Raw genomic sequence first — 20,181 nt, 5'->3', positions numbered from 1 at the left:
ATCTCTGTTTTGTGAATTTCTCCTTCTGTAGAAGAATGATCTTTCTGCTGCTGCTGCAACCATCTTTCCTATAACAATAGGCAGGAGCCTAGAAGAATGTGCAGCAAATGGGAAACCAGAGCTGCAGTTAGGTGACCATCTAGTTCAAGAGTCGTCAAAAGCAGTGCACACACTGTACCAAGTGATTGCCTGCAACGTAGCAGGGCAGCGGTCCCCTGGGAAGGGCCAAACAAAAGACACCTCTCTCTTCAGGGTCGTAATAAGCCACTACAACTTGGGGACAGTTCTTTCCCACCCTTAAAACAATATAGCATCCCTGTCACAGGATGCATGCAGCCTATTCATTATCCTTGCTGGGGAAATGTTTTGCCTCTCTGCATACCAGGTATTGATTTTTTTAAAAAATAAATAAATTCCTCCACAAATTGCACAGCCACTGCTCCTGACCCTGGTTTTTTCACCTCTGGGCTGCCAGATTGGTGGTCAGATGGCCTGATTTTGTCTAAGAACAATCAGTTTCTGAATGTTTGTCTGCTGTCTGCTTCCTATATTAGACAAAAAGATTTATCAGTGGCGTGTCTCAGATAGGAGCCATTTCCGCCCCCCTCCTGGACCCACCCCAATAACTAGGTAGCAAGCTACAGAGGAGTATTGAGTAATGCAGGATGCAGACCTGGCTTTGGTAGATAGGGCACAGTTGCTAGCAAGCATGCTGCATTGTTATGCAAGTTCCTGATTTGTTGCAAACAGAAACCCGTGTCCCAGTTCTCCACACATGCAAGTGGAAGGGAAGTGAGTTCCCTTCATGCTAACGTAAACTTCTGAATGATTGGGTCTTTGGTTTTCTTTGCTCTCTCACAGGGTCCTCTTTGAAGGACTTGTTTTGTGTACCCGTTTATTCAAGTTGTGTTCTAGGAGGAAAATAGAGACACCTAGAGTCTTATAAAGTTTATCTTTCCCCTTTTCAGGGTATGGAGGTGAACAGCACAGCAGCTGCAGGGACCCTGTACGATAGCACAGGTGGAGACATTCTGAATGCCAACTACAGCCTTGCTCCATCCACCCCAATCAACCAGAATGTCAGCCTGCATCAGGCATCACTGGGCAGCTGTACACAAGACTTTGCTTCCTTGTTCAGCTCTGAGATGGAGAACCTCTCAGTAGCTGGCAGCTCAGCTTTGTTGCAGCTGGCTCCTGACAACTCCACTGGCTTCAACACCACATTTGGCTCTACCAACCTGAGTGGGATCTTCTTCCCTCCCCAGTTAAATGGCACTGTAAACGAAACATCTGGGCCTGAGCTGCCAGATCCTCTTGGGGGACTCCTTGATGAAGCCATGCTAGATGAGATTAGCTTGATGGACTTGGCCACCGAAGAAGGCTTCAACCCAGTGCAGGCTTCCCGCCTGGAGGAAGAATTTGATTCCGACTCGGGGCTCTCCTTGGACTCGAGCCACAGTCCTGCTTCTCTCAGCAGCTCAGAAGCATCGTCATCATCATCTTCAGCTTCCTCCTCCTTTTCTGAGGAAGGTGCTGTGGGCTACAACTCGGACTCTGAAAATGTGGACGTTGAAGATGCAGAAGGGGCAGTTGGGTACCAGCCAGAGTACAGCAAGTTTTGTCGTATGAGCTACCAGAACCCTTCTCAGCTGCAATATCTGCCTTATCTGGAGCATGTAGGTCACAATCACACCTACAACATGGCCCCCAGGACCTTAGACACTGATGAGCCCCAGCCAGCCACCATGGGGAAGAAGAGTGCCAAGGATAAACAGGCAGACTTCTTGGATAAGCAGATGAGCCGAGATGAGCACCGGGCCCGAGCCATGAAGATCCCTTTCCCCAACGAGAAGATCATCAACTTGCCTGTAGAAGAATTCAATGAACTCCTGTCCAAGTACCAACTGAGTGAGGCCCAGCTGAGCTTAATCCGGGACATCCGGAGACGGGGCAAGAATAAGATGGCTGCCCAGAACTGTCGTAAGAGAAAGCTGGACACTATCCTCAACTTGGAACGGGATGTAGAGGATTTGCAGAGAGACAAGTCAAAGCTGCTCAGGGAGAAGGTGGAGTTTCTCAGGTCCATTCGCCAGATGAAGCAAAAGGTGCAGAACCTCTATCAGGAGGTATTTGGCCGCCTGCGTGATGAGAATGGCCAGCCCTACTCCCCGAATCAGTATGCCCTACAGTACGCCAGTAATGGTAGTGTTATCCTAATACCACGCTCCTTGGCTGACCAGCAGGGCAGACGTCAAGAGAGGAAACAGAAAGACAGGAGGAAGTGAGAGGTGATGAATGTTGGCAGGAGAGTGCAAAACTTGCAGAAACTGCATCCTGGAGAAAGGGCTGAGCCCCGAAGAATTTGAAGGAACTTTCACGCCTTCTTATCCAATATATCTTCTCAAACCATGATAGCTGCCAGTCAGTGTATAGGAACAGACTGCTGGGCGGGGGCCTACAAGTCTTGAGAGGCAGAATGGCAAAGCATGTAGGGAAAGACCTGTGCCCCCAGCAGCCTGGAACCCATTATTGAACGTTGAGGGAGGGGGGACAAGCTGGCATAATGTGTGTGGGGAGGGGGGTGAGTCTTGGCAGAGGATAGAAAATCTGAATTGTTAAAGCTGGATATTTTTTTTAAGGAAAAAAAGGTTAAGTGGACAGACTGAGCAGGCTTAAAGTCCCTCCCGCCTTCAAACTTCGATATTTCAGATAGCTGGTTTTGTTTTTTTCGAACCAGTTTTGGCATCAGTTGTGCGCGATTTGACAACATGACTGAATCCCATGACATAGCCGCCATCCTTTCCTACATCTGTATGTATATGTAAGTGCAGGTGGAACACATTAAGTTGTGTTTGTTTAGGGGAGAAGGGTGATTTTTCTTAACCCTTTTCAGCTCGGGGGAATGGAGAGATCTCCACGCAAGGAGTTACCGAGTACAGCCTTTTGGGTGGACTTTGAGTTAATCTGCCATAAAGGTTGGAATGGTGAGAGTGGAAAGGGTTAATAGAATTACTATGGTGATGCATCTTTCCACCGCCCCTCTCTTCCATTCAAAACTCACTAAGCATGTCACTGCCCACAGTGAGGATCCAGTGTTATACTGGGCTACCATCAAGGTACATTACAAGATGGCGCATGGTAACTGCATGCTACAATGCTGACATTTCTCACTGATTTGGCTTGAAGAGATTCATTTTGTGGACAAAAGGGGGTGTGAGGGCCAGGTGTGAAGGCTGCACTTTCATTTAGCGGAGGCTGCAAGGTGGAGGGGTCTGGTGTGTGATCACCACTTGGTCTACAGCACAATGGGTTTTACCCCCATAAAGTGGGCATGTTGTGTAGAGCAAATAGCCATCTATAGCAAGCCCCTTTCTTAATGGGCACTTTGGTTTTAATTTATTTCTGTAGGACTTATGTGCGCCTGTGTTTCCCCATTCCCAAAGGGCTGTAAAATGGATTTGTGGTATGCAGGAAGGAGAGAAGGGAGATGTTTTCCCCCAGATCATCAAAGCTGCTGAAAGGTATTTCTGCCATTAAGACTCGGTGTGTTAAACTGTGATTCCACAGCTGGTTTCTTTTCTGTCCTTGGGTGGTGTCATTCCAACTTCCCCCTTTCCCCCTCCTTAAAAAAAATAAGGCAAAGGGTGAGGGTAGTGCCTTGAACACAGCTGGCCTCAAGCTCCGAGGCAATCCTCGAAGCTGTTTAATTTGCAGTATAGCACAGCTGGGAGTATTATTGACTTTACCAGCATCTGATGAGCTAAATGGCTTTGGTTTTCCCCAGTCAGTCCTGTGTATGTGATGGCGTGTGAGGACGTAGCACTGAAATGGGCATCCTCCAGAGAACTGTGGGGGTATGAAGCACTGTATGTAATAGAGGCAACTTCTGCAGCCATATGTTCTATATGATCTTGTTTTTCTCAAGGCCATGATTTCTTTACAAGGAAAATATAAAAGGTGAGAGGGGAAGTAAACTATCAGTGAGTCTCTCCCACCTCTCAGGCTTCTGTGATTTGACAGCATGAAACTTGAAGCACAAAATGTGTTGGAACTGTGGCTGGGTTGCTGGAGGATAGAGCCCTGATGTGTGCATGTGTTAATTTATTTTTTTCTGTAGAGGTTTTATTTTGAATGGTTTCTATGACCTGTTGGGGAGAGGAGCGAGAGCGTATGAGCACAGGACAAAAATAAAATGGCTTATTCACTATTTGAGGATTTGTTTGGTGTCTTTAATTTTCTGCACTTTTGTTGGTAGCCCTGTGTTGTGATAAAAGGTAATGCTCAATTTGGTGACCCTACAATGACTGAGGGAATATAACATACTGCATTTCCCCTGCAATACTTCTCAGTTCAGCATATCACTTATTCCTACAATATTTTCTAGTTGCAAGTCAGTACTTCGAGTTGTAGAATATTTTCAAGGAAGGCCTTGACCAGATGAAGAAGAAAAAGAGCAGGACTATAAATCTAAAGTTTTATTGAGACAAAAAGACAGTTCAGTATGAAGTTAAAATCCAAACACTTGAGTTTTAGACAACATTTTCACAGAAACCTAAACATGCTTTGTTTTTTTAAAAAAAGGTTTGTACACTTCTACGTACATACCCCCCCACAAAGGATGAATGGGGGGGGGTCAGTGGCTTGTGGGGTGTTTGAATGTCAGAGGTAAAATTGTCCTTTGGAAGAACAAAGTATCGTTAGCTTAAAAATGAAATGGGTAGGACTAGAGCAAGGGAAGCAATCATAAATGCCCAAGTCTGAACAGAAGATAGTTGTTTACAGAATATTCTGAAACCTACTACTACCTTGTGCTGTAGGGGGTAGATTTCACCCCTACTTTCCTTCCCCTTAATTAAAAGGATGTCTAAAATGCCACATACATACAAGAGGGGGGGGGAGAGAGGCTAAAAACCCTCAGTTTCTGGTTGGTTAGAAGAAAAAAGATGCAGAGATACTAAAAAAAATTGTCACATGGTTTGGGGGCAGAGTGTCCTCACTATGACTAGAGGGCAAAATATGAAGAAGTTGCCTCCTTTCCAATTCCCGCAGTAATAATTCTGGAAGGTGACTGTATTCATGGTTGCAATCAAATTGTAACTTTTAACACTTAGACACATAAAGCTCCAGCCTCGCAGGAGTCATCAATTCCACTTGCAGCAGGAGGCATGTATTTTGTAAGAATTGCAATTCTGGATACAGATACCATGAACTGGCCCTCCCCAAATCAATCAGAATGCACCCTCCCTTCCCACCCCAACGATACACCGATAATAGCAAAAAGGAAGAAAGAAAAACTACACGCATGCTAATCTGTAAAAATGCAATTAACACTATTGGGGAGTAAGGCTGTAGATCACAGAGATGGTCTCTGAAGAACACACAGCCTCTGCCTGCTATCCCTTTTGGCAGCCTGTTCCAACTCTATTATTTTTAGTTATTTTTGCTTCACCCCGCCCCCAAAGCAAAGAACAGCTGGGAACTCACCAATTCTTTCCTCTTTCCTCATGTATATATGATGAGAAAGGAAGAAAGGGGACAGCATGTTGTCACGGGCATAGAAATTGTCCGGTTTCTACAGAGAGCATCTTCCACAGCCGCCTCTTCACTTTCTCACTCATGTTCAAACCCACAGTTTGATGATTTAATACAAAAGTCGGCCAGAGGAAGGATGGGGACAGAAGGGGAGGCAGGTTAGTTCTTCTCATCCTTCTTGTCATCATCTTCTGATGGATAGGAGTGCCATGTCAGCCTTTCCTCATAGAACGAGATGACCACCTGCGGGCACTTGATATTTGCTTCCTTGGCAGGGACCAGATCAGCTTCGTCAGAGTTCTTCCTGTACAACCAAGAGGTGGGAAATTTGGGATTGATCCCAAATAGAAGGTATGAAGCTATCATTCTAGCATTAACATTTCTGCCAAATGTGTGTGCATATGGCTGAGTCTGGGGTCATGTGATCTTAAAGCTCTGGATAATACTGTGAATTTAATGCGTGGCTTTGCTACTGATGCATAAGCACACCGAAGATTATTGTCCAGAAGGATAATACAAATCTGAGGTACCTTAACACTTGCCAGTTCATAGAATCATTGGCCACAAATCCTGATGCCTATAATGCAAAATACGATTTATAAGCATACATCTACCTGCCTGATCCACACAATCCTTCCTCAAGGCATGGAAGGATTGTGGGAATGGGTTGCAAAAGCTAGTTATTTCCAGTTATGACCTCAGAATGCTTGCAAGTAAAAGACAGTTGAACCTTACACAACAGAGAAAGCAGATTCCAAGTTTCATATAAATCACTTGCAAGGAACTAGAAAGCAGCAGATCAAAATGCAAGAGGTCATCAAAGTGATGAGGCTGTATAGTAACAGCATTCTGCAGCTAATTAGCCCCCTCCTAAACTTTTAAAAATGTTAGAGAACCAATGGTCTTGCCACCTGATCTCATTACAGACACTCACACCATTAAGTAGCTGTATTCCCAAAAATTCAACATCTGGATTCTAATCTTTCATGGAGGATGCACAAGGGAGAAAAGACAAAGGAACAGACTTACCATTTCATCAGGAACATGAGCTCTCCGCTGGAGTCTGTGGCACCAATAATCCGCTCTGGTTCAAACCCTCTTGCAAAGCCTCGAGGCTTCTCAGCCTGATGAAAGAATTGGAAAGGTTTCTGATTATTGCCTTTAAAGGGTGACAGAGAAAACAGACATTGAACTTTATTTGGTGTTATGCAGAGGCAAAACAACTGCCAGAAAATGCCTTTCCAGTGACCTACTTTGGGGGAGGGGGATATCCAACTCAAGAGTGACATGATGTAGATGCTTTGTCCATGCATAATTATACTATGAGATTTGAACTAGTTTTAAAGCTGTTTGAGCTACTGCAATTCCTAAGAATCCCATTAATTCTACATCTGCGAAAGTGTTAGATCTCCAGCAAGAATTCTTAGCATACTCACAAAAATATTATTCAAGCTTCTCTGGTACATGCTACCAGTTTAATCAGTTTCAAGCTCTTTATAATATGGCACTGCTCTACAGTGCATATTAAACAAGGAGGTTTTAAGACATAAAGGGTTTCTTATTTGGCACTGCAATTTTAAACAGCTCATTCCAAACAAAGTAAGACCACACCCATAAACTTCCAGAATCTTTCCCACTTTTAATCTACCATAAAATATTTGTGTGGCACTACTGAAGCAATTGCCTTGCTTGCTAGAGCAAGAACTTAGCTGGCAGGGAGGGAGGGAGGGAGAAACAGACATCGGAGTATGCTAGTGAGGCAGAGAACCTGCTCTTGTTGCATTCTGGTTTCTTCCTCGGCTGAGGAGAGGTGTTGGGCTCAACCATTCCTGGAAATAATTTGCTGAGAAACTTCTTCATACTACCATGAAGTATATTCCAGAACAAAGCTCCGGCATTGAAAGACTTCAGAGCTACATTTTGGTAAGCCCTAGCTTAATTATGTTATGTTTCCAAGGGAGGATGTGGAGAAAAGAGCTGGAGAGGAACAGCTGAAAATGGGAGGGTGTGAAGCAAAGACAGGAAAAAACTTAAAGAATTCAGAAATGAAGAGGAAGAATTGTGTGCTAACAGGAAAATGCAACAATATAAAAGGGATGGAAGTGCTAAGCATTAACCAATAAAGGGAGGACAAACAAACAAACAGACAGACAGACAGACAGACAGAGGGTAAATAATGCAAACAATGGGGAGTGGGGAAGAGAACTGAACTTTTGAGAACCCATACATAAAAAATATTGGAATGGTCTGGCTGTTTTTACTTAACCACACAAAACTACTATCAGAAGTCTCTTGTCTTGAAAGAAAAAAGGAGGGATAATGTGGCTAGAAAGAGTTTAGAGGCAGAATGAAAAAAGGCTGTATTCAACAGAATGCAAGGCAAGACACAGGGCAGACTCTACAAAGAGAAATACATGAGAAAACAGAAGCCCACCACCAGCCAAGTCACCAGATCCAACTTTTTAAATGCACCAGTGCAATCAGGACCATGACACTTTGCTTCCAGCATACTAACACAGCAAATGGAGTCTTCCCACTGTAGCAGGTGCATCCCCAAAATTGAAAGAACACATAGCCACATTCTCTGATGGGGAGGTAACTGGGCTGGAGGCAGAGATTCTGGTGAGAAACACCACTAGTACCACAGACTAATGAATGTCAACCATATTCCCAAAGACACTTGCAGCTGAGGCACTACACTACACAGTTATGTAGCTCACTTTAAGAAGGCAATAAAGATCACTGCTGTTAGCTAGTGTTTTACCCTTTCAGAAACATCAATCAGTCCTTTTTGTCTTTAACTGCAAAGCATAAAGCAACCCTCATTGGGCCACAGATGGAGAGAATCTGCCTTACCTCCTCTTTCTTTTTCTTTGGTCTGCTTTCCTCCCCCCTATCCTCTGAATCAGATTCTGCCTTGCGCTTGCTTCCCTCTGACTTGTCACTTTCATGTGCAGTTTTCTGGGATTGCAGGAACTCCGCAATGAGGTCAGGGCAGTCGAGGTTCTCCTCTGGCTCCCACGTGTTATCTTCGCTGAAACCATATAAGTATTATCAGCTGGACAGGACTGCAAAATACCATATTTTGTAACTACAGTTTTTTGCAAAATAGCCCCTTTAAGAAATTTATCTCCCTCGTTATGGGACCTGTAAATTCTTGGCACAAAATCTATAAAAATGACTCTTATATAGGAATGGGGAAGACTTAAAATCTACAGATTTTTGCAATGATAGGCAATTTCTGCTAGAATCCTGACATGGTGGGTTGAGATTCCTGAAAGGTTTTCTGGAAATGCAAAGACACCCTAAAGTTGTAAACTTGAGAATGTGACTTAAAGCTGATGGACTGCTGTAAGGCAGAATAGGGAGTGATAAGGGCAGAGTAAAGCTACCAGATTTTCAGCTCTCTGTTATTCTTGACTGGGTGCTGACTTAATGAGATGGACCCCAGATTTGCATTATTTAGGAGAAGGAAAAAGTGTAAGTGCAGACCTGGAAGCCTTCTGCAGAAATTGCAACTTCTCTACAAGCACATCAGATTTTCAGCTTCAACACTAAACAGGCAGATAAATACTTTTAGGCATGGTTGCTTTCTCCTACACATAACTAGCAGTCTTAGATACTTTCCCCCTCAAGCATCCCCTTACAGCAGAACTGAGGACTGCTTATTTGCCCAGAAGCACACAATCAGTTTGAGGCTGACCTGCACTCTGAACACATACAAGCCATCCACACACGTGAAAACATTCATTTGCTGCCAAACTGGGCCTCAAACAGAATTTTCAAGGTAGAAAGTACTTTTGGGAAGGAAAAAACCACACCTGTTTCTCAAACATGTTTTTCCTCCTGCAGGAACAGAATTAATCCCCACATATATCTGGAAGAATTCCAAAAGAAGATTTCAAGACCATGAATTAACCAGAAATGGGATGGGGAAACTGGGCTGGTTTTTAAGACGCAGGTATTCAGCAGCCCTGGCACATCACCCTAGCCTAGAGCAAGATAAAAAAGGCCTAAAGAAGGCTTCTAAACAGCTCCTGGGTGACAAGGCAAGCAAGGCTTTGAAAACCGGAAGAGATGTTCCCCTCTCTCAACACCAGTGCGCAAAGAGATTAACCACAAGTATATGTGGACCAAGAGGCTACTGATTTTATGGGCTACTAACCTTTAAAGATTAGTTTGCAAAGCTGAAATAAAGGGAAAGCAGCCTTACTCTGAGAAGCCTTTCCACTTGAGCAGGTATTCCACTTTCCCTTTCACCACCCGCCGGTCAAGGACCTTCTCCACGACATACTCCTCCTCCTCTTCTTCTAGGACCTCCTCCACTTTCTTCTTGTTCTGCTTTTTTCCCATTGTGCTCGCCAGCTTTGCAGTTTTAAGGAGGCTGTTAAAGAGATAATGCAGATATATAGCTTTAGAAACTGCAATTGTCAACACCAGAGATCCGTGACACTTACAATTTTTTGTCTGTCTTGTCATTTTATTTTTTAATATGAAAACATTTTAATCTAAAAATACACAGGGAAATGTACAGTGTAGGAAAAATGTTCCAGAAGCTGCAAAGTGACACAAATAAAAGAGATACAATATGTAGTCACAAAAGCACAGTGAAACGCTGAAGCCCATCAATATCAATGGGACCCACATAAACCCAAACCTTGCTGTACAACATCTATCCACATATACTGATTATTAAAAAGTAGATGCAGCACCTCATGGTGAACACTTTCCTATGACAGCTAATCAGGTTCTGCCTTTTTCTGCAACAGGACATACATGACTCCTTTTCTGGAATTTATGTTAAGACTTTCCCCTTGCCTCAACATGCAATTGCATAAAAACTAATGCTTTTCCCAACTCTAGGTACTTTAAAATATGGCATATGAATCACAAATGTGCTCAACATGTTCCATCTGCCAAACCTACGATTTGTTTGTTGCCCAAGCAACTTATGACAGTGTTAACCTATACAGTGGTGCCTCGCAAGACGAAAAGAATCCGTTCCGCGAGTCTCTTTGTCTTGCGGGTTTTTTCGTCTTGCGAAGCAAGCCCATTAGCGGTTTAGCGGCTTAGCGCTACAGCATTAGCGGCTTAGCGGATCAGCTGATAAGCGGCTTAGCGATCAGCTGTTAAGCGGCTTAGCGGATCAGCTGATAAGCAGCTTAGCGGATCAGCTGATAAGCGGCTTAGCGGATCAGCTGATAAGCGGCTTAGCGGCTTGGGAAAAAGGGGGGGAAAAGGAAAAAAACCCCGCAGGAACTTGCAAGACATTTTCGTCTTGCGAAGCAAGCCCATAGGAAATTCGTTTTGCGAAGCACCTCCAAAACGGAAAACCCTTTCGTCTAGCGGGTTTTCCGTCTTGCGAGGCATTCGTCTTGCGGGGCACCACTGTACTGAACACTTGGACCAACTGTAGGAAGCTCCGTAAAACTAACATTTTTCTTCCAAAAGGAGCAGGCTCTGCAGGAGACAGAATCACTCTGTCTCTGCAGAACTTTGAAGTTCTTCAGGCCAGGCCTTTCTGCTTGCAGCAGGAAAAATTCCCACCATATCCTCCCTCCACCACTTTCAGAAACAACAGGACTACGTTTGTGACTATACAGCAAGCACGGCAGTGCTGGGGAGAGAAGGCATCCATGAGTGGTGGAGGCACCACAAGGGCACCCAGCAAGCATAGAAGATTAAACAGCTTGCTTTTTCTGGAAATGAAAAGTTACAGTCTACCGGAAAAAGAAAGCTATGCTGGGCTTCTGCAGGCAAAGCATCTCTCAGCAGGAGGATGCACTTGTCTCAGTCGGGGTCTGATAAAACATAGGCAAAAGGGGCCGTCAAGCACAGCTAGGTTTTAGAGGAAATGGGTCTCGTTTGCAGTGAAGGATGGCTGGCTAGGGAAAGAGACCCACAAACAGCAGCGGAATGGGGAGGAAGGAAGATTTTTAGAGAACACAATTTCACGAAGCTTAAACTAGTTCTGTCTCCCTCACAAATGCTGGGATCTTGGCACACTCATGAAGTCACTGTTTCCAAAATTCTTTTACGGAAGAAAACCATATTAAAACTAGTTTACATTGTGTAGACATTTTCCTCCTTCCAACCAGGAGGGAAATAACATGCGATCTGCACAGCTTGGTGTTAGTCCTATACAGTACCAAAGCTCAGAATTTTTGGAAGTGTATCTCAGGAACAGTAAAGTAGTTGGGAAGAAACATCATTTTTTTACTCTGAGGTATGGAGGGGAGTAGCTGGGCATCTTCAAGTACAAGGAATTTTATTCTTAACCAGCATGACCTGGAAGCACTGGGACTTCATATTCCTCATGGGCTTCAATACAATTATCAAGCGTTTCAGTGAGATCTCTATGGGTTTCACACAATGTTTCAAAGGTGCCTGTGGTCTATAAAACAGACTCCATCTTGTATACCCCATGACTAAGAAATTGAAAGTGGGCTATATAGATTTCATCAGGCTCCATTTCAATTACTTTGACCTGCTTTGTTATCCACACTGATGCCTACATACATGCACAAAGTTTGAGGGGTTTTTTTTTGGGGGGGGGGGAATATTTGGGAACTATTTTTAAGGTAAATCGCAAAAAACTCATCAGCCAACACAGGTTGCCATACGTCCGGATTTTCCCAGACATTTAATATTGTGTTTCTTGGCTTCCCACTGTCTGGCAACCCTACCCAATACAACACAATTCAGATTCCAGAACCTTTAACTTTGGTTCCTTTATTATGAGGAGAAAAGGGTTTCAATTGACCTTAAATTTTCGTTCAGTTCAGTCCTCAGAATTCCCACCACCTTTGATCAGAAGTGGTGTAGCTCCTTTTATAGGCCCCTTGAGCCAAACTCAAAGTGGATTGTCTTGAGAGGCAAAGGAGTGTCTCCAGCAAAGTCAAACTGCTGCATTGGCGGCACAAGCCTAGACAGTGTGTACGGAGATCCTGGGCTGCCAAGATGACAAGACCCCACCCCATGGCCTCGCTGATGTGGTCCCAAATGAAAGCAGAGCAATACATTTGGCACCAGGTTGGCTGCAGAAGTTGCCGAAAGGAGACATACAAGATGCCATTCAACTGTCTTAGGGACTCCACTCTGAATTTGTGTAGGGATTACTCCTTAGCCTTTTCTTCTCCCAAAGATGTCCCACAAGACACTGGAGGTGTAGGATCAGAGTCTTCCTAGATGGGCTAACTTCCCAGGTTGACACACCTCCAAAGCATGAGACAGCGGCCACACCCCAGTAAATGGCTTTGACTGGTTGGTTAAACCAGGTGAGGGTCGCTGCGGCCGCTGTCTCATACTGTGAGCTTCTAGGAGCTGCAGTGGAGAGCTGAGTGCAGGTGGGGACCCAAAGCTGGACAAAGTACCCTAGGAGCACGACATGTCATTCACCATAGGTACTACCCCTCCCCTAACATCCCAAACGAAAGCTACCTCTGCATGAATAGGCGTTATCGTCAGTGTGCCTTGTTAATCTTTCAGCTGGAGGGCTGCCTTCCGTTCCAGGTAATCTTCCAGGGACCTTATGCCAATGGTGCGTGAAGCCAGATGGAAAAGTTGGCAGAACTATTGATGCAAAGTTTGCCTTTACCTATACAGTACACTAGTTCCTACATATACTCCTCTCTGTCCTCCAGTCAGCCTTGCAAACACACTTGAGAAGTATGAATCAAGTAGCAAATGAAAAATGCAACCTAGAAGGCCTGAAGTTTATATACTTTTGAAACTCATCTACGCATAGCCCCACTGCTTCTACACTAATCACTTTTCTACCTTCAAAATGGCTTTTTCAGTATTTTCCATTAAAAACACCTTTCTAGCATTGTAGCTATAAACAGCCCAATGCATCCTCCTATGTGCTGTTCCCATGTTGTTTGATGGGGTAGTACAATTAGTCTGACTGGGATAAAGTAGTGACTAGATATTTAATAGTAAAACACCCCAATGGACCAATGCATGACACCTGTGGTATCAAGCTGTAAAATAAATGAACTATTGTGATGTATGATGAATGAAAAATAACTTCATTTAGTTTGTTCATCACAAAGAAAAGGAGCCTTGCATAAGAGGATCAGACACTTAGTTTTAAGAGATCATGTTTGCCTTAAGCAAGGAAAGTAGGGAAATTCTGATATATCTGGCTAGCAAAAATTATACTTTTCAATCAAGGGAAATGTCTAGAGCAGGGCGGTCCAACACATGGCCCTTGAGGCCTTTTTGGGTGGCTCTCAGCAGCATTTAACCCCCCCCCCCGGCAGCCCATGAGCTGCCTTCCCAAAACCTAGGTGCTGGGCTTTGGGAAGGAGGCATGAGGGCTCTTGGACCCTGCCAGAGCCTCGCTTATCTGACTTTGGGAAGGCAGCATGATGGCTGGGGCAGGGGCATCAATTTTGGGCCTTGCTTCCCTACCCAGCCCAGGGTTCTATGTTGAAGTACTCTTGCGGCCCACTTGGTATGAAAAGTTGGACCACCCTCATCTACAGCCTTTAATTCTCCACTTTGTGGTTGTGTTACAGTGTTTTATAAGGTTGTGATATTTGTATTTTAGTTTTATATTTTATAGTTCACTGTAAGCCACTTTAGGAATATGAATAAGAAAGAAAAAAAGAAAGAAAGAAAGAAAGAAAGAAAGAAAGAAAGAAAGAAGTACTTACTATCAGCAGTTGCAAAATAAGTAAGAACTGAGCAAGGCTTTATATACTGCTTCTCTCTTAATACCAGTTGCTGGCAAACAGCAACAGGAGAGGGCTATTGCACTTATGTTGTGTTTCTTGGCTTCCCACATATATTGCATTAAGCTACTTAACTGTGGGAAAAGGGAACTGGGCTAGATAGGCTTTAGGCTGATCTCACAGGGCCCTTATTTTTGGGTCTACATGCTTATGTGTCTTGAACATACGTCAGGGTGGCATAGGGAATAAAATGCTGGACATGGGATTAGGGAAATCTAAGTTCATTTCTACAGTCATAAGTCTCACAATGTGATCTTAAGCTAGTTACTACCTCTCAGTCTAACCTACCACAGGGAGGGGGAAAAATGGGGCAAAACCTGAGCTCCTTGGAAGAAGCATGGGGCGTAAATGTAATAAATAGATACATCTCTCTCATCAAATGCAACACTATTTGCCAATGTGAGCCATCATACAATACCACTGCCTAGATACATTCGAAATAGCACCCCATTATGCAGTCCTTTCACTCTAACAAACAGATCCACATCGACTAAAATTCACATATCTTAAGTTTCCTAATTATTTCCCTGCAGTACACCCCAGTTCTTTTTATCTTTTAAATATTAAACCTGTTCACCCACACGACTTGGTTATCTATTAGCACTCTTCAAATCAACAGTGATCATTTTGGCTGTTTTCCAAGTCAATTAACACCCTCACCACTCACTACTCTTATCTTCTTCTATCTAATCACCACTACATACAAGACTGCCTAGCTGTATGGTCCCCTTCCTCCAATACTGCACTATGATTATGCTGGTTTGGAGGTGCAAATTTATAAAAACCCTCACCTACCTACCTTAAAATTTTAATTTCACCCTTCCTACCCACATTAGTCATTACACAATCTGTATACAATCCATTTATGTTTCCCCCTCATTTTAGCCCAGCTACACTCCAATACAGACTCTGAAACACTTCTGTCTCCTTCACAGGAACAGCCTCAATCCCAGCACCCCAGTCAATATTCTTGTTACACTAAAGGAGTGACCAACTTCACAAGCACTACCACCTTGGGCAGATGATCCCCCTTCCTTGGAAAAAGTCGCTACAGCTTTACTTTCATCTCCCCTTATTAACTGTCTAACAAAGTCCTCTTAACTAGCCATCTCAGCTCCACGTAAACCCACCCCTATTATCCCTTTTCTGCATATTTCCTCCCACTTTCGGGGGCGGGGAAGGACGGACGGACCTATACCCACTGCACTCACCACCCACTGCACTCACACTTCTTCTTGCAACCATCCCCCCCTTAGTATTTTTTACATCCATTCTTCCACACATCACCCCCTTCGTCATCTTTGGAGCACCTTCCTCGAACACCTATTAAAAATGCGCGGGCGCGCACACACAGGCTCCCTCCTCCGGCCCTTGTATTTGGACATCCCTATTTATGATACCGCTACAGCTTCTTTCAGGAAACCTTTCTCCACATTCCTGTACGCGTTCATTAAGGCCCCCCCCCGACCGTTATTTACTACCAACGCCTTCACGATTTCCCCGTTCCCACATGAAACCACGCTCCCCAGCAAATGCCGCACCTTATGTACGCGGGTCCCCCCTCCCATTGCACCCCTCCTTCTGCCCTGTCCACTCCACGTCTCCCCCTTTTGAAATAGCTCCCCCACACATTATGCGCTTCCTTCCCCCCCCCCACTTTTCGGACCCCACACCCACAGGCGCACTTAGGAAGAGCCATAGCCGTCTCCACTCCCAACTCACGTATTTCGCCTCCCTCCTCAGAAAGCACTGTGCCTATTTCCTTTCTGCCCAGAAAAGCCCGCCCCCCATTTTTAAATACTGCACCTCTCTTCCCAAGAGGAGCCCCCGCTCACCCAGGAATATCCCCCCTCCCTCAGCACCCCCCAATATGGCCGTCCAGCCCGCGCGCGCGATGTTGGCCCCCTGCGCGCGCCCCCACCCCGCGCTGCCCGTTTTACCTTCTTCAGCCCCGCCAACAACGCACGAGGGGAAATAAAAACAAACGGGCGGGAGAGAGGCGAGCGGCGCACGGAGCGAGCCGGTCTCGTTTCAAAGCAGAACAGAGCGACGGTTGGACAACGGGCCTCCCGCGTTCGCTCCACCTCCGCCAAACAAAAGAGCGCTGCAACCCCTTCGGCCCGCCGAGACGCACTGCGCATGCTCCTGCTTCTCCTCCTACGCCCCTTTCTAATTCCCTCCAAGACCTCCTCTCGCCCGCGGCATTTTGGGACCGGATGTTGTCTTTTTCCTTCCTCTACCCGTAGACGTAGGATATAGACTCGCGTACGTCGCTTACTTGCGAGTCTTTTCACGCAAGTAGCCATTGAGAGCGCAGCACGGCCGCGATGGACAGCAAAACACAGACACAAACACAAGCACACACGCCGCGAAAACAAAAGCTTCCTCTTTTCTTTTCTAATCGTGGTTTTTGAAAGAGGTTCCAAGCAGAATCCTATACGCGTCTTCTACTCAGAAGTTAGATCCACTGAGTTCAATGAGGCTTACTCTCAAGAAAGTGGTTGCATATAATGATGGAAGACTGGGAAAGGATGTGGAAGAAAGGGGTTAAGTTTACTGCACGCCCGGTATTAAAAGAAAACATGAAAATGATGTGTAGGTGGTACTTAACCTCGGTAAAATTAGCAAAGATTTATCATACAAATGATAATTTATGCTGGAAGTGTAAAGAAAAAGAAGGTACTTTTTATCATATGTGGTAGACGTCTGGGAAAAGATTTATAATGAGTTGAAAAAAATGTTGAAAAATACATTTAAGAAACCAGAAGCCTTTTTACTTGGAATAATAGGACTGGAATTGCCCAAAAAAGATATTAGACTATTTTTGTATGCCACTACAGCGGCAAGACTGTTATTAGCCAAAAATTGGAAATCTCAAGAAATACCAACGGCAGAAGAATGGCAGATGAAGATGTTGGAGTTTTGGAGCTGGCTGACCTGACTGGAAGAATCCGCAATCAGAAAGAAGAGGAGCATCAAGAAGATTGGAAGAAATTTAAAGATTATTTAGCTAAATACTGTAATATAAGATAATTAGATGGTACTTGAAAGTATCAAATAGGCCTAGGATTAGAATAAGAATGTTGAATAGTAATATGGATTTAAGTCAATAAGAAAAGAGATGAAGATAGTAAACTGAAGGAGTAAATTGTAGTAGAAAGATGATTTTGGAGAACTGTTACAAGGTGATACAATGAAATTCAGTTAGGGGGGATTTGAGGAAGTCAGTTAATAATGGAATTTAAAGTGAACTTCAGAAGGAATATGTGTTTTTATTTTTGTTTTCTTTTTTCTTTTAGTATTGTAATGTTCTTTCTTTTGTATGTTTTATATGTTATATCTGTTAAAATCAATAAAAAAATCTGAAGGAAAAAAAGAAAGTGGTTACAGAATTGCAGCTTTTAACAAGCGCAGCTTAGTTGCATGCAAGCCAATGAAACACAAAGCTTGTGTTACAACTGAATGCAGGATTTGGCTTGCAAGGTAAGCCACCCCCATTCTGCAGTATGTGAAGCATGTACAGTATTTCATTGACACAGGGCAGGTTTCTTTTAATGCCTGAAAAGTTTAAAGGACAGTTCTTCAGGCGAAATATCAGAAAAGCCCTAATTTTTGTCGCCATGGCTGCTGCCTTTTTAGTGGACACACTGGTATTCAATCACAGCAGCGCAAAAATCCTGGGTTTCTCCATTGTTTCCAATGAATAGGCAAGAAGAGGGGCATGGTAAAGGAACCGAGAAGTTTCATTTCTGGACTTACTACACTGTCCGAAGACTTTCCATTCGCCACCTATCTGACTGGACATTAACTTTCAGTCTAACAACACTACAAACAGGAGGTTGCTGTGCCTCCTGGGAGTTGTAGTCTCATGGCAGACAATACCCAGGAACATACTGTAGTTCTTTTCGTTCTGAATTTGTGTGCTGAAGTGGATTACAATACTCAGTACTGTACATCCCAAATAATAGGAAGGAGCTATTTTTGACTCAACATGAATGTGAGCAGAAGAAAATTTGATTCCCATACCCAGGGGAGCTTTGCAGCATCAATTTCCTCCGGGGAAGACAGCACTAAAGACTTTCTCTATTTACAGATTAACATATACAGGTTGAACAGGTGGGAAGCAAGTAGGCACACAAGCTGTAAAAACAGCAGCTTCAGAATCAACAGCAGCCCCCAAAACAAAGCATCTTCTGATCTGGCTTTAAGAAGCACCCTGCTGGATCAAACCTGACCAAAGGCCTATAAAATCCAGTATCTTGTTTCTCGACACCACCAGCCACTCTCTCCTGGCTTTAGGTACTTTCCGGATGGACTTTTAGATTAAAAACAAACAAATTAACACGATAGGCCACTGACGGAAAAGCAACACCTGCTGTTAAACCATCAACTTGAAGGCTATATAGGAGAACTTAGGAAATATCTTCAGTTGTACAGCAGAATAGGATGGTCCATAATAATATATTCTGACTCCCCCCCCCCCACACAATCCTTTTATGATTTAGAAATTTCAATTATTTTTCTTAAGAGAATTTGAGTGGCTTACAATAAATGATGCAGCATAATGCATCAGGGACAGAATCTTAGCACATATTAAATAGTGATGAATAGAGGCTTGAAATTCTTAGTGTTTTTGCATTTGGGGGAATTAAAACTTGTGTGACAAATGAAAATGTGCAATCTTAGTCTTTCAAAAAGCATTTGATGTGAAGTATTTAAACCACGTGGAAGTGACACCAGAAGCCACCTGTACCACTGACAGCGTAATCCTATCCATACAGGATAGCTCAGTAATGGGGAGATCATTCCAAGGGTTGCAGCCTCAAAAGGAAATTTACATTTGTTTTCACCCCAAGAAACAAACTCAGAAAGGGACTGTGGAAATAGAAGTAGGTTAGAGTTACGGGGAGCAAGGGACATTTTAGCTCCTATGCTGAAGGCAGTCCCTATTGCAACCCCTTCTTTCCTCCTTCATGTGGATGATTGCTATTCATTCTTAGTGGGGAAAGTACAGTACTGAACTTGAGGACATGGCTTCAGTGAAGGTAACATTTCTTCCATTCATGACACTGGATGACTCAGCTCTGTGACAGAAGTGTAACAAAGGGATGTGTTGAATCTCCCATCATAGAACAGGCACCTTCTTAATACAGAATAAATCTGGGGACATTATTTGGTTCAGTGAAATGTGTCCTTTCACTTGGAATGTGTTTAAAGTAGCTTAGTGGTAATCTAAACCTTCAGGGAGGAAATTGTCGTGTTTGGGACTTTGCCACTTCAGAATATACACATGTGCTAGAGGGAATTGAAAAGTTTGAATGCTTCCCTAGGAAGTGTTAGAATCACAGGGAGAATTCCAGCCTAGCCTTTCCCCTGCCTAATGGGTCCAGTCTCTTCCCCAGCACACACTGTGTCTATTCATGTGATGCATGAATTCTAATAGACTGACCATATGCATGTTTATTCAGAAGCAATTTGAACTATGTAAGCACAAAAGATTGCAGCATAACTGCACCACCTTATGTTTAAGGCTTGCATTCCCTTACAGGGAGGAAAGCCCATTGAACCCAGTAGGACTTACTTCCGAGTAGAGATACATAGGATTGTGTTGCAAAAGTCAGTTAAAAGGAAACTGAGGGCTGTATCCAATGCTAATCCTACTCAGAGTAGACACGATTAAGCCCAAGTCATTAATTTCAATGGGTCTACTCTAAACAGAACTTCAAGACAACCCTCACTCCAACAATCCTATAAGTGCTATATAATTCAGCGGGACTTGCTTTCGAGTAAGCATGCTTAAGATAGTGCTATACAATAAGGTACCGATCAGAACATGCAGTTACATTTGTTTGGGATGAATTAATCCGGAGGAAACGTTTGCATTTATAGAGGATGCAAATTGCAAACCACA

At 43.8% G+C, this 20,181-nt stretch overlaps 2 protein-coding genes across 7 annotated transcripts in view; one reads left to right on the top strand and one right to left on the bottom strand.

The window, feature by feature from the left end:
- Window positions 1–4,207, top strand: part of NFE2L1 (NFE2 like bZIP transcription factor 1) — a 32,721-nt gene extending 28,514 nt beyond the window's left edge. For all 5 annotated transcript variants that reach the window (XM_080979330.1, XM_080979328.1, XM_080979329.1 and 2 more), the window contains one exon: window positions 969–4,207. In XM_080979330.1, coding sequence (XP_080835456.1) covers window positions 969–2,285 — 1,317 coding nt within the window. In that variant the 3' untranslated portion in view covers window positions 2,286–4,207. The remainder of the gene's footprint in view (window positions 1–968) is intronic.
- A 253-nt stretch (window positions 4,208–4,460) lies between these two features.
- CBX1 (chromobox 1) lies at window positions 4,461–16,411 on the bottom strand. 2 transcript variants are annotated; one of them, XM_080979549.1, is made up of 5 exons: window positions 16,211–16,411; window positions 9,746–9,916; window positions 8,389–8,566; window positions 6,562–6,656; window positions 4,461–5,836 (listed from the first exon to the last, which is right to left on the bottom strand). In XM_080979549.1, exons 2-5 carry the CDS (start codon window positions 9,883–9,885, stop codon window positions 5,692–5,694), a joined length of 558 nt encoding a protein of 185 aa, XP_080835675.1. In that variant the 5' UTR covers window positions 9,886–9,916; window positions 16,211–16,411; the 3' UTR covers window positions 4,461–5,691. The 2 variants fall into 2 exon arrangements, with proteins under 2 accessions (XP_080835675.1, XP_080835676.1); XM_080979550.1 differs by lacking the exon at window positions 16,211–16,411 and adding an exon at window positions 16,077–16,097.
- Between the last annotated feature and the right edge of the window lie 3,770 nt (window positions 16,412–20,181).

The sequence above is a fragment of the Podarcis pityusensis genome, assembly GCF_964106645.2.
Source record: "Podarcis pityusensis genome assembly, chromosome: 13".
Lineage (NCBI taxonomy): Eukaryota > Metazoa > Chordata > Lepidosauria > Squamata > Lacertidae > Podarcis > Podarcis pityusensis.
This window is presented reverse-complemented; position numbering and strand designations above follow the sequence as displayed.

Excerpts from the sequence above, each read along its gene's own strand:
- CBX1 (XM_080979549.1), bottom strand. The coding sequence starts at position 9,885 with ATGGGAAAAAAGCAGAACAAGAAGAAAGTGGAGGAGGTCCTAGAAGAA. Across the intron at positions 8,567-9,745 it reads AAGTGGAAAGGCTTCTCAGA|CGAAGATAACACGTGGGAGC; the intron begins GTAAGGCTGCTT and ends ATATGGTTTCAG. Across the intron at positions 5,837-6,561 it reads CTCATGTTCCTGATGAAATG|GAAGAACTCTGACGAAGCTG; the intron begins GTAAGTCTGTTC and ends TTGGTTGTACAG.